This window comes from Rhineura floridana, chromosome 4, assembly GCF_030035675.1.
Source record: "Rhineura floridana isolate rRhiFlo1 chromosome 4, rRhiFlo1.hap2, whole genome shotgun sequence".
Lineage (NCBI taxonomy): Eukaryota > Metazoa > Chordata > Lepidosauria > Squamata > Rhineuridae > Rhineura > Rhineura floridana.
The window spans coordinates 49,768,153-49,780,633 of record NC_084483.1 but is presented as its reverse complement, the minus strand read 5'-3'; the positions used below and the strand labels follow the sequence as shown (position 1 = coordinate 49,780,633).

Below are 12,481 nucleotides of genomic sequence, written 5' to 3'. Positions count from 1 at the left end.
GAATTCCAAAGATGGAGCACCAGCACCAAAAAAGCTGTATCTTCAATCACTACCCACTACCCACCTCACTTCTGACGACAGCAGGACAGAGAGATGCGCTTCTGAAGCTAATCTTAGAGCATGGGCCAGCAAGATCACCTGGAAGAAGGTAAGGTGCCCAGTCCTAAACCATATCAACAATGGCTGTTTTGAATCAAAGGGCACACTGATTAGCTATAAACAGCTTTTCCCTTAAATTAACGATAGGAAGACACTTGTACCTAAGAAAACCAGTCACGTGCCCAGTTTCACTTACACCTTAGAGATTAAAGATAGCAAAAGATAGCCATTGTAAGAGAAGATTATGTAAAGTAATGGTTTCAACCAATACTCTTCATTTTAGAAGATAAGGTTCCTATACATCAGGCTTGCTAACCATACAGTTTTCCTTCTATATTGGCAATGTTCAGTTCCAGGCCTCTGGTGAAAAATACTCACCTCCCCAGCGCTCATCACAAACAGTGAATAAGATGGTTTTGTTGGCTAATCCTGGGAAGACGCTGCTGCACTCCATGACAAATGCCTGGGGGATCATTATAATGCAGGACACAATCCAGATAATGATAATGCTGTTCCTTGCACGCTTGGCTGTGCTTTTAAACATCAGAGGGTGGCAAATTGCATACCATCGATCCAGCGCAATGCAACTAAGGGTTAGTACAGAAACAGAGACCGACACAGTCTAGGAAGAGAAAAGAAATAGAAGGCAACAACACACAAGTAAAAAGAAAGAAGAGGAGAAGAGAATTTTTGGATTGGAGCTTTTATTCTTTCAGGATTAATTTCTCCCTCCATGGGCACAATCCAACAAACACAAGTTGCAACTCAGTCCTATAGAAAGGAAAGGAATGGGACTTTCTCACAAAGAGGGTATGGAATGGTAAACCTGGGACTGTGCAAATGTGTGGGCTCCTGGAAAGGTGCTCACAGCCACTTTGCTCCTTTCCGGGCTATTTTACTCCCATGACACACCCAGCTAAGCCAAGGCTTGGCTTAGTATGTTGCCTGCCCAGGCTTGTGGTTAAGCTCTCTCCTCACTAGGGATGTAAGAATGCATTGTTATCTATTCAGTCCTGTATTCATCACATGCAGCACTGTTTCTGTTCCACTGCAGTTTGTCTTCTGCCCCAAATTATGTTATTGTCTCACTGTTTGCAGTGGCAAAATTACATAACTTGAGTAATTTACTTAATTCATTATGTAAATTATGTAAGTTATATATTACATTATTCCAACCCTTTCATTTCAGTCCTAAGGAAACACAGTGCAGGGGGGGGGGAAATAATCAACCACATATCCTTTGTGGACTGAAAGCAATGACAACAGTAAATACCAATCATATGCACTGGATTGATTTCTATTACACCTGTGGGATGAATAAGGCCATTTTTGCTCCCATTTCTGTTTTCATTGGAATTCTCCAACATCCTAGCTCCTCACTAATCATGAGCTCTAGCCAAGGTTTGTTATTGGCTACAGTTCATGATTAGCAAGGACAGAGCTTAACCACAAACCCTGGTTCAGACAACACACTAAGCCAAACCTTGGCTTAGCTCAGTGCAATGCAGAACAAAAAAGACCAGGCTTCCCATGGGCAACTGGTTGGGCACTGGGAGAACAAGGTGCTGGACTAGATGGGCCATTGGCTTGATCCCACAGGCTCTTCTTATATTCTTAGGAGGAGCAAAGCAGCTGTGAGGATCCCGTGCGTTTACATGGTCATAGTAAGCCATAGTTTGGCTTACTGTGTCATGCAAACCAGGGCACTGTATTGCCTATTTCTTTCTGTCAAGCAGAGCAATGCAATGCAAACCATTAAATTCCAGCAAAATAATGATGAATGAAAATAAATACAAAAGAGATATCCAAGAAAATAAATAGAATTTTAATTCAGATTAATATGGATTAATTTTAACTCATACAGTACTGATTAAATTCAAACTAAATAGGAATTTAATATGTATTTTTTCCAGATTATATTTAACAAAATTTATATACTGCTTAATAAAAAAAACCCAATATTGATCCCTAAGTGGCTTACATAAACTAATATAAAATATTCTTAAGTAAATACTAATAAAATCAACAAACTTTAAAACAATTAGATATGATTAAATTTCAAAATATAGATACAATCAACATTAAAAAACCCACAAACATACATACTAAAATCTGGGTAGGCTTGTCAAAAGGCTAATTTTTGGGGGGTGGATGGGCATCTAAAACAGCACAACAAGGATGCTTGTCTAGTATCAATAGGCCTGTACCCCGCCCCAGTTTTCTCTGTCAAGAGATTTGTTATATGTTTTGGGAGGAAAACACCAATGCTTGTAACAAGTAACCTGAACCTATGAGAGGCAATAGACAGAAACGCAATTTATTCTTCCCCAGAGCTTGGAAAAGTTACTTTTTTAAACTACAACTCCCATCAGCCCCAGCCAGCATGGCCACTGGATTGGGCTGATGGGAGCTGTAGTTCAAAAAAGTAACTTTTCCAAGCTGCGTTCTTCCCTCCCTGAGACTACCTGTTGTTACCTAGATGGTTTTTCTCAGGCTTTACTTCCTTCTTCTTCCTTCTTCAGTTGGTTAACCTCATGACGGCACAATGACCACATGTATGCCTGTACTGAGAATGGCTTTATTTTCCCAGGAGTAATAAACTTTAAGTTCCTTTATTCTTTCAACTACCAGTCTTACCAGACTATTTATTTCTACACTCTGCTGCAATATATACCAAACTCAAGAAGTATGAAGAATGGGAATCACATGAGCTTCCACATCAGATTTGTAGTAGTATAGCTCAGAACTAGGTTAATTTTCTCACCTATTGCTTGGTAAAACTAGGTCCTAGATATGCTTTCCTGGATTGTGCCCCAATTTTGTGACTTTTTTGTACGGACTTTCACTTAAATCATTACTGGAACATGTACCACAAGGTACTATTTTTGCGCATCTTCAGTCAAAGCCCTCACACATTCACTTTCAACATGACACAGCCCTTTTGTCTTACAGTCAGATCAGACTTTGCTTCAGTAGCCCATGCACTTGTTACATCCAGTACTGTAATGCACTGCAGGTCTGCATGGGAAACCTGTTCAGACATTTCAGTTGGTCTGGTGCAGAATGCTGCCACCCAGTTACTTGTGGGTGCCAGGTCATTAGATCACATGTGGTGGCCCCCGAATTATGGAATTCTCTCCCTGATGAGGTACGCCTGGCGCCAACATTGTTATCCTTTCGGCGCCAGATAAAAACCTTCTTGTTCTCCCAGGCATTTTAACATTTTAATATCTACTTTTAACACCTACATCTATCACTCACAATCTTAATTTTAGTAATTTTAACATTAACATCTTAAACAGCTTAATATTTTAATTGATTTAATACGTTTTTATACTTAACATTTTAGGATTGTGTCTGTCGTGTCCATGTGTTTAACTATGTTTAGTTATTTTGTTATATTGTTTCAATGTGTTTGATATATGTTTTTCATTGTATACTGGATGTTTTTATGCTGTAAACAGCCCAGAGAGCTTCGGCTATTGGGCGGTATAGAAATATAATAAATAAATAAATAAATAAATTCTGTACCAATTGCACTGGCTGCCAATGCATTTCTGGAAACAATTCAAAGTGCTGGCACTATTTGAAGGACCTCCCTACACCTGTATGAGCCTGTCCAGTCACTAACACCTCCTTCAGAAGCCCTGCTTGTAAGCCTGCCTGGAAGATCAGTTCATTTGGGGGCCATGGGAGAGGAAGCCATATCTATGGTGGCCTCTAGATTGTGGAACTCCCTCTCCATGGAGGTGCCTTTGGATCCGACTCTGCAAACATTTAAGCAAGTTTTTAAAATCCATTAATTTTTTTAAAAAAAATTAAACAAGGCCTTCATTATATTAGATAGCTTTTCTGCATCTGCAGGAATTTTCTATTGTTGTTTATTTTAACTGGTCATTTCAAATGATCAATCGTGCGACACCTATTGTAAGTTTTTTTAAATTGTGTTTTTATGCTGTGTAAGCTGCTTGAGCGGACTATGCTCAAAAAGGTGGCCTACAAATAATAATTATTTTTGCACACCCGGTCCCAAAACAATACCTGCAAACAAGGGATCACCTTGCAGAGGCTGTCCCCAAGGAACCATGTCTCTGTGATATCCACCACTAAAGTTGCTGGAAGGCAAGTGATGGTGACAAGGACATCAGCCAGTGAGAGATTTACTATGAAGTAATTGGTAACTGTTCTCATGTGATGATTTTTCCATACTGCAACACAAACTGTATTTGCAAAAAAGAATCAGGACAGTTAAAACAGACATCTGGAAATAGCAAATCAGATCAAAGCAGCTGTCTCAGTGCAAGAGGTGATCAGAAAATCGATACCATTTGAGCAAGTGTTGGGACACAATTTGTCTTTGTTGAACAATATTTCTCAAATATTGTCCCTTCTGAGAATTACCTAACCTTTTGTGCTTTCTCCCACCTGAGGAACCTCTTTGGGTACACCCAGGCACTTTTTGTGTCTCAAGGTCAGTCAAGGATCATGGAGGCAGACTAGGGAACTGCCTTGGACGCCAAAACTACACAAATCTTGGAGAAAGAACAACTGCCTACATTTTTCAGGAGGCATAGAGAGGAAGATTTATAAATGGCGAAATTCCCATCATTCTAAGTGACATAGCTGAGAGCCATCTCATCTCCATTGGCTGCATGGGACATAAACACTGTTAAGGGGATTAAAAATGAAAACAAGAAAATGTTTACAAACCTTGCTCTTTTGACACATTGCTATTATTTTGCTCAGCATGGCCCTATTTAGACACTCAGCGTACCATGTCAGAGTGGGGCATGGAGTCTGGCTCCTCCCTCTCCATTGTATCACCATTCCTACACATGCTGCTCTTGTGAGTTGTAAGGGGAACCTCTATAGCAGCTTGTCTTCTGTACTTGTGGAGACTCCCCACAAGTTCTAGAACTCCAGATATTCCGGGTTCCAAATTACATGGGAAACCTCCATGAGTACAGAGGGCTTCCCAATACAGAAATGTGTTCTTCAGTTTACGGATGGCAGCAAGCATCAGAACAGTTATGTGATGGAGAGGGTGGAGCTATAGAACACACACACACACACGAAATCGTGTGATTTAGAATCACATGAGTATATTGAATGCCCAAATAAGGGCTCATGTGCTCAAGCACTCTGTTTCAACAGTGCCCAGCACAATGCCTCTAAAGAGCTCACAAGCAGGCCACAGAGGCAGTGCTCTGCTAGCACCAGGTATTCCAAAGCAGACTGCTCATGTGTTTCTTCAGGTTCCTTATCTGAGTTGCGTTCAAAGTTTTAAGTTCAAGAATCCAGCTTGACAATTTAATTTTGGCTTAATTATAATGAGAATGGAGTCACACATCCTGGATCTGAATCAGTGCTTACGTAGCTGTATTATTGTACAGAAATCTAATCCCTAGGCTGGCATTGTCTGAGAGGAGACCACGGACTTGCGGAAGAGCAGCTAGCTGTTCTGAGGACCAGGGGAAACAAATCACTCCCACCCAGAGCTTGGAAAAGTTGCTTTTTTGAACTACAACTCCCATCAGCCCCAACCAGCATGGCCACTGGATTGGGCTGATGGGAGTTGTAGTTCAAAAAAAGTAACTTTTGCAAGCTCTGCTCCCACCTGCCAAAAGAGGTTTTGTCCGCAGAAAGTGCTCCAGGAGAGATGAATAGAAGCAGCTTGGATGAGGAAGGAAGACACAGTTTTGGAAACTCTAGGATGCTAATGTTTTGGAGCACTAGTGCCGCCTGCCTGTGGCTTGTTTCTGTAGATCAGTTAAGCATGTTCAAAAAGTGTGTATTTAATAACAAGCTTAATAACAAACTCACTGTGGAGTAAGCCACAGTGAACCCAGTGGGACTTACTCCTGAGTAGGGACGGGGAAGAAATTTGGTCTGTTTCACATAGCTAATTCACACTTTCTGAAACAATGCATGAACCACAACACAGCGATTCTTCAAAATTTGTCCTTCTCCAAATTTTGCAATGCAGTTCTCCAACCATTATTAAGGACAATGGGCATTAAAATGCATATATTAGTGAAAACTACCTATAACAACTACACCCAGGGTTTTTTTGTATGAGAAGCTTCACCCCTTCCAAATATCTTGAAGAGTTTTATTGCATCAAATTTTCTAATCCTATCTAATTCTATCTCTGTTGCCATAATCTAATTATGGCAACAGAGATAGAATTCCCCACAGACTCCCTGCAAGGAATTATCTTCTAGGCTAGACAGCTGGGAGGAGCAGAAAAGAAAAAGAATAGGTCATGAATCGTCATCTTAGTGCTTACAGAATGTGGCTGCAGTTTGTTTGTTTTGCCACCGTGTGTCAGTGAACACTTGGAAACCAAAGTGAATTCCCATGCTGCATGTTTTCCTCCCCCTCCCCCTATAGAACAACAGTGAGGTTTTGTCTCTTGACAAGTCTCCCCACTCCCAGGAAATTCTAGCTACCAAGAGTAGGTCTTATGAATAGTTTCTTTAGAAGGAGCATTATGTGTGCAAGAAGCCAGCGCTATATCCTTCTCTTCATCATTTCTAGCTGCAAAGATATTAGCACTGAGGCAAAGTTCAGGGATGGAGAACCTTTGGCACTCCAGATGTTGCTGAATCACAACTCCCATCATCCTTGCCCATGGGCCATGCTTGCTGGGGATGATGGGGGTTGTAGTTCAGCAACATCTGGAGTGCCAAAGGTTCACCATCCCTGGTCTAGAGTGTGATAACCTGCAGAGTTGTCCACCTGCTTGATGGAGAGACATTTCCCAGGTAAGTGGCATATGTGCATCTTTGTGCCTCATCTGCACTACACATTTAAATCACTAAGATACAACTTTAACTGTCATGTCTTCTTCCAAAGAATCCCTGGAACTGTAGTTTGTTAAGAGTGCTAAGAGTTGTTAGGAGACCCCTATTCCCCTCACAGAGCTACATTTCTAATTTAACAACAATCCCTCTTCCCATGGAACTCTTGGAATTGTAGCTCTGTGAAGGGAATAGGGATCTCCTAACACACTTTTCTTGAACCTTGGGTCCCCAGATGTTGTTGAACTACAGCTTCCATAATCCTTGGCCATTGGCTACACTGGCTGCGGTTGATGGGAGCTGTAGTCTGGAGAACCAAGAGTGAAGAACAGTGTAACTCACAGCACCCTTAATAAACTACAGTTTCTTTGGGGTACGCCATGACTGTTTAAAGTGGTATAATAGTGCTTATTAGTGCTTATTAGACAATGCCAACAACATCACACATTAAGTTAAATTAATCCCAGTCTCAGTTTATTCTCAATTTACAGAAGGGTGATAAAATTCCAGCAGTCACTGGGCATAAGAAATATATGAATAACTCAGAAGTAATTGTCTTGTACTCTTGACAGATGACTGTTCTATTGGGATGCTGCCTGCATGATGGCATTGCACATTTTGGGTAAAATAAATCAAAATTCCATAGATTTTTTTAAAAACAACAATATTTTACAATGAAAACACATTTGTTATGGATTCCAGTAGTTTCATTTTCTGACAGTTCGCTATGCAGAGAATGAAACGTTTCCAGCAAAATGTGGCTAACATTTTTGTTTGTGGTTTTGTCAGTCCAAATCATGCCCATGAAATGGTACCTCTGCCTCCCTGCGATTCTAGCCAGCTTTTGCTGGCATCATATTGCTTGCTGTAATCCTTGAGCATTCCTGCACCACTGCAGATGGCTCCAGAAGGATCTCTCACTGGACCAGTTTGGCATGCTAAATCTAAATTTGATTAATTGGCCCATGTCTCTGATCTTTTACTGGCAATAGTTATATCTTGCAACATTTGTTTAAATAAATTGAAGAGCAGTATGAGAGCTGAATTGCCTTGCTGATGGCTGTGATTAAAATACTGGAAGTCTACAGTTTAGTGATAGTAATTAATAGTGCAGCTGAGTTCATTGGGATTTACTCCCAGCCTATGTGAATGGAGGACTGAAGCCTAAGGAAAATGAATGCCTGCCTCCTTGGGTCATTCAGTGACCACCTAACTCATATTGGTTTCTCTGGCTCAGTGTGCCTTTGAATGGAACTACTTCAAACTAAAAATGACTTCAGTTTAACAAAGCCCTTACTTGATGGTTATAAAAACCACAGATGAAAAGTACAAACTACAATTAAAGTCAGAGCCAAAATTATGTCTACTGTATTATGAAAGATATGTCAGTCCCTCTAAGCTTCAAGTGCCAATTAGATTGCATTTAATATCTGTAGCTAGAATTAATTTTGCAAAGGAATGAAAATCAAATATGAGACTGAAGAAAACCAATTGGCTGATAAAGATATGGATTATAATATTGTGAACTAAATTAGCTATTTCTCAAAAAGAAAACAGTAATTATGCACAATTTGGCAACAAGTAAGAGAATTTATCTCAATATTTGATTAATGTAGATTATTCCATATTTTGTCATTAGAGCTAAGAAGAAGTACTAATGAAGGTATAATTAAAAAGAAATATGTAAAATGGATCAGAAATGGTACAAGTTATGTTTTGATATCCATTTTCCTAATTATATTAAAATGATATTTTTATTGTTTCCACCTATGTACTTATACATTTGTACTATGTATCATTTCTCTGTGTATATATATATATACATATACATATATACACACGAGAGAGATAATAGTTAAGAGGAAACAGGAGAACAAATTGCTGTTTACAGAGCAGCATCCTGGCACCATTATTTATGTAGGTAAGCATTTATATAGGGTTATACTAGACAAATTAATGGAGGATGTCAGTGGCTAGGCTCCTAACCCTGATGGCTATGTTCTATTTCCACTGTCTGAGGCAGTATGCTTCTGAGTACTAGTTGATGGAAACTGCAGGAGGAAAGAGTGCTCCTGCACTCAGGTCCTACTTATAGGCTTCCCTTAGGCATCTGGTTGGCCACTATGAGAACAGGATGCTGGACTAGATGGGCCATTGGCTAGACTACATGGGCCATTAGCCATTACGTTCTTTTGTTGTTTCAGAACAATCCTGTATTTGGGAGTAAGCACACTGAACATAATTGGTCTTAAATCAGAGTAAACATGCTTAGGATTGCATTGCTATGTGTTCACACACCTTTGTACAACATACACTACAAGTTCTCACCACTTTCAAACCTGTTTGGTAATGGCTTCCAGCCAAGGGACAATTAGAATTGTGTAATAATGGATCAGTTCAAAATATATACTCACAAATCTACAATACTTGGGGTGGATGATGGGTGGAAGATCTGACTATTAAAACACTTTCAAAAGGGTAGCGGAGGTCTACATATTTATTTCTTTATTTGATTTATATCCTGCCTTTTCTCCCTGGAGGAGCCCAGGGAGGCAAAGTCCTATTATCTTGCCAATCCTTAAAACACCAACCTGGCCTTCTCATGTAGGACATGGCAAGGGACTAAGGTTGAGAATGTTGTTTCCCAGAGCCACCCAGTAGTGAGGTCTGAACCAGCCACTTCCCAACTCACTACTCTGAGCCACATCTGTGTGCCAACTCTCAGTGGTGTCTAGGGTGCCCATGTGTTCTACTTTGCAGAGGAGAGTCCTCTATTTGAAGGTTCCTCTATTTCAAAAGATGTCCGTCTCAGTCCAGTTCGAAGATAAAGAACCATAATAAGGGGGAACAGGAGTCTTGAGCAATTATCATCTGGACAGCCGGCTAAGCAGACACGCAGTCACCTGACCACAGTCTTCCACACTATGCTGATATGTCTTATTTTCCTACTTGAAAAAATGAAATGAACTGCCTTCAAGTCGATCCTGACTTATGGCGACCCTACGAATAGGGTTTTCATAGTAAGTGGTATTCAGAGGTGGTTGACCATTGCCTTCCTCTGAGGCTGAGAGGCAGTGACTGGCCCAAGGTCACTCAGTGAGCTTCATGGCTATGTGGGGATTTGAACCCTGGTCTCCCAGGTTGTAGTCCGACACTGGCTCTCTTATCTTCCTACTTACATTATAGTAATTATTTTTAACTTTGTTTTGTTGTTATATGCCTTCGAGTCGATTATGACTTATGGCGACCCTATGAATCAGGGTCATTTAAATTTATACCGATACATATATCAACATAGCATATGCAGTTGTTTTGCAAATCTCTTTTGTCCTCATGATGTGTAAATGGCAACCCCAATGGTGTCTCTTCTTCACTGAACATTATTATTATTACACTTGTCAGGGGAAAGTAGTTAATGTACTCTTGTACATAAAGAAGTGTGGTATGACCTCTACATGTTTATAACAGAGTAAATGTGAACAGGGGCAAACAGCTACTCCTGTGTGTGTTACTGACGTATGGACTAGTATTCAGGCACAATGAATCATTTGGGCACTACCGCTGCAAGGACAACACAGCTTCCAGGTTTCCTCTCACCTTTGGACTAACAGAAACTCTGCTGCAGACCTGTGCAAGGAAGATATATCCTCAAGAATGAATCAGGTTATTTATTAACAGCAGCACAGAGCCTCAGGCCCTGAATTCAACAGGCAAATGTTTAACAGACACTGCACAGTATTAGAAACTGAATGACTTCTACACGGACTTATGCAAGAACTGTGCCTTCTATGAATTTTGAAACTGGAAATATTGCCAAGAGCAGCTGGCCCGGTGGAACAGAGCTGTAGCAATAGTATCCTGGCAGCAGAGTCTGCCCATTTGTCAGGAGGGAGGGGAAGAGGCAGCAGGGAGGTCGGGACTCTGCAGACACACAGGCGGAAGCACTCAGTTGGCTCTGCTGGTGCATCCGCATAGCCCTGACTTTGCTGCTGCCTCACACTCCTGGCAAGCGGCAGCAACTCTGCTACAAGGAGGATACTGCTGTGGCTCTGCCCCACTTGGTGAGCCACTCCAAAATATTACGAGAACTGGACTCAAGAAAAGGCAATGATGGAACTATGTTTTGCTGGCGCAGAGGCAGATAAGTGATCTGCAGCCCACACAACTAATAAGGTGGTATTCAGTGCTAACCCTATTCAGACCAATTTGTAGAGGACATACCACACTTCTTTATGTGCAAGAGTACATCCACTACTTTTCCCCGACAAGTAGAACAATTTAAAATGAGACAGCTCTATGAATTTCATTTCTTAAGATTAGGATAAAGTAACAAGACAGTTAGGTTTGATTTATTGATAACTTTTCTATCTTGCCTTCCTTCCTTCCTGGAGCACAAGGCAGCATACACAGACATTCGGACACAGGCCAGGCCCACACCTGCTTAGCTTTGATGCATCATGTGCCTTCAGGACATTACTTAGGCTGGATGCAAAAGCACCCAACTGGTTTGGCAGAAACCATGGCTGAGGTGACAGTGTGAAGTCAGCAATATCACCATACAATCATTTGTAATCCAATTTTGAAATGCTAATGTGCATCTCTTTAACTAGTCGAAATGAAAAGCTTCTCCCTACAGAATATAACATAATGCAACACCTAAAAATTCAGCCTTCATTCCGCTACTGAAGAAAAAAAGGCCATTCATGGAGAACGTCTTCCTAAGAGCCTGTTGAATTATAAAGACTTGCACACGTAGACAAAAAAGTCCTCTATTGCCATGGAGAAATTGATTCCAAGGGAGACAAGAGGTGAACCATTATTAAATTTACTGACTGAGCGCATGGTAAATTCCAAACACTGGTGAGTTAGAAGACAATTGGGAGCACAGACATAACAGGTCTCTCTCCAATGGAACGGTAATAACATGCTTTCCAAAATGTTGGCTGCTTCAGGGCTCCATTGAGCAAAAATCAAAGCAGCATACTGGTCGTGTCTATTACAGAACAATTTTATATCAGCTGTAAATCTAGCTGGATTATGCCTTTTCTTTGCTCCGTGTTGCAAGCATTTCATGCCACCTGTGTAAGAAGTCAACAATGGTTATAAAACACAGAATATAATTTAAAGATCAGGTGAATTAAATCACACACAAAAATTAGGACGGCAGCCAATACCAGTATAACACGCAAATTATGGGACATTCTACTTTGTATTATTTAATTATTTAGACTTGCTTGTCACTTGTTACCAAAAGGTCTCTAAGTGACTTACAACAGATTTACAAATATTAATATAAAGACATTATACCATCAAAACAAAATAAAGCAATACCTAAAACAGCCGCAGGAAGCTGTTACATGCAGAGTAAATGGAGGTGAGGAGCTGGCACAGGTTCTACTTGTAAATGCTACAGAAGGTCAGTTCTTAAATCACTGATTACTGATTTGTAGTCAGTTGGCAGACTTCACTGTTGGAATTAATTCACAGATCTAAAAGGCCACTAGATAATTTATTGTGACCTTCTACTTAATACGGATCATCATTTTTCATAGAGCAATGTCAGGAAATCTAAAAGTGAA

General features: G+C 40.5%; 1 protein-coding gene across 1 annotated transcript in view; it reads right to left on the bottom strand.

The window, feature by feature from the left end:
• Window positions 1–12,481, bottom strand: part of HCRTR2 (hypocretin receptor 2) — a 42,655-nt gene that overhangs the window by 16,362 nt on the left and 13,812 nt on the right. The window contains exons 2-3 of the mRNA XM_061626248.1: window positions 4,141–4,319; window positions 478–721 (exon numbers count right to left, since the gene is read on the bottom strand). Of these exons, the coding sequence (XP_061482232.1) occupies window positions 478–721; window positions 4,141–4,319 (423 nt within the window). The remainder of the gene's footprint in view (window positions 1–477; window positions 722–4,140; window positions 4,320–12,481) is intronic.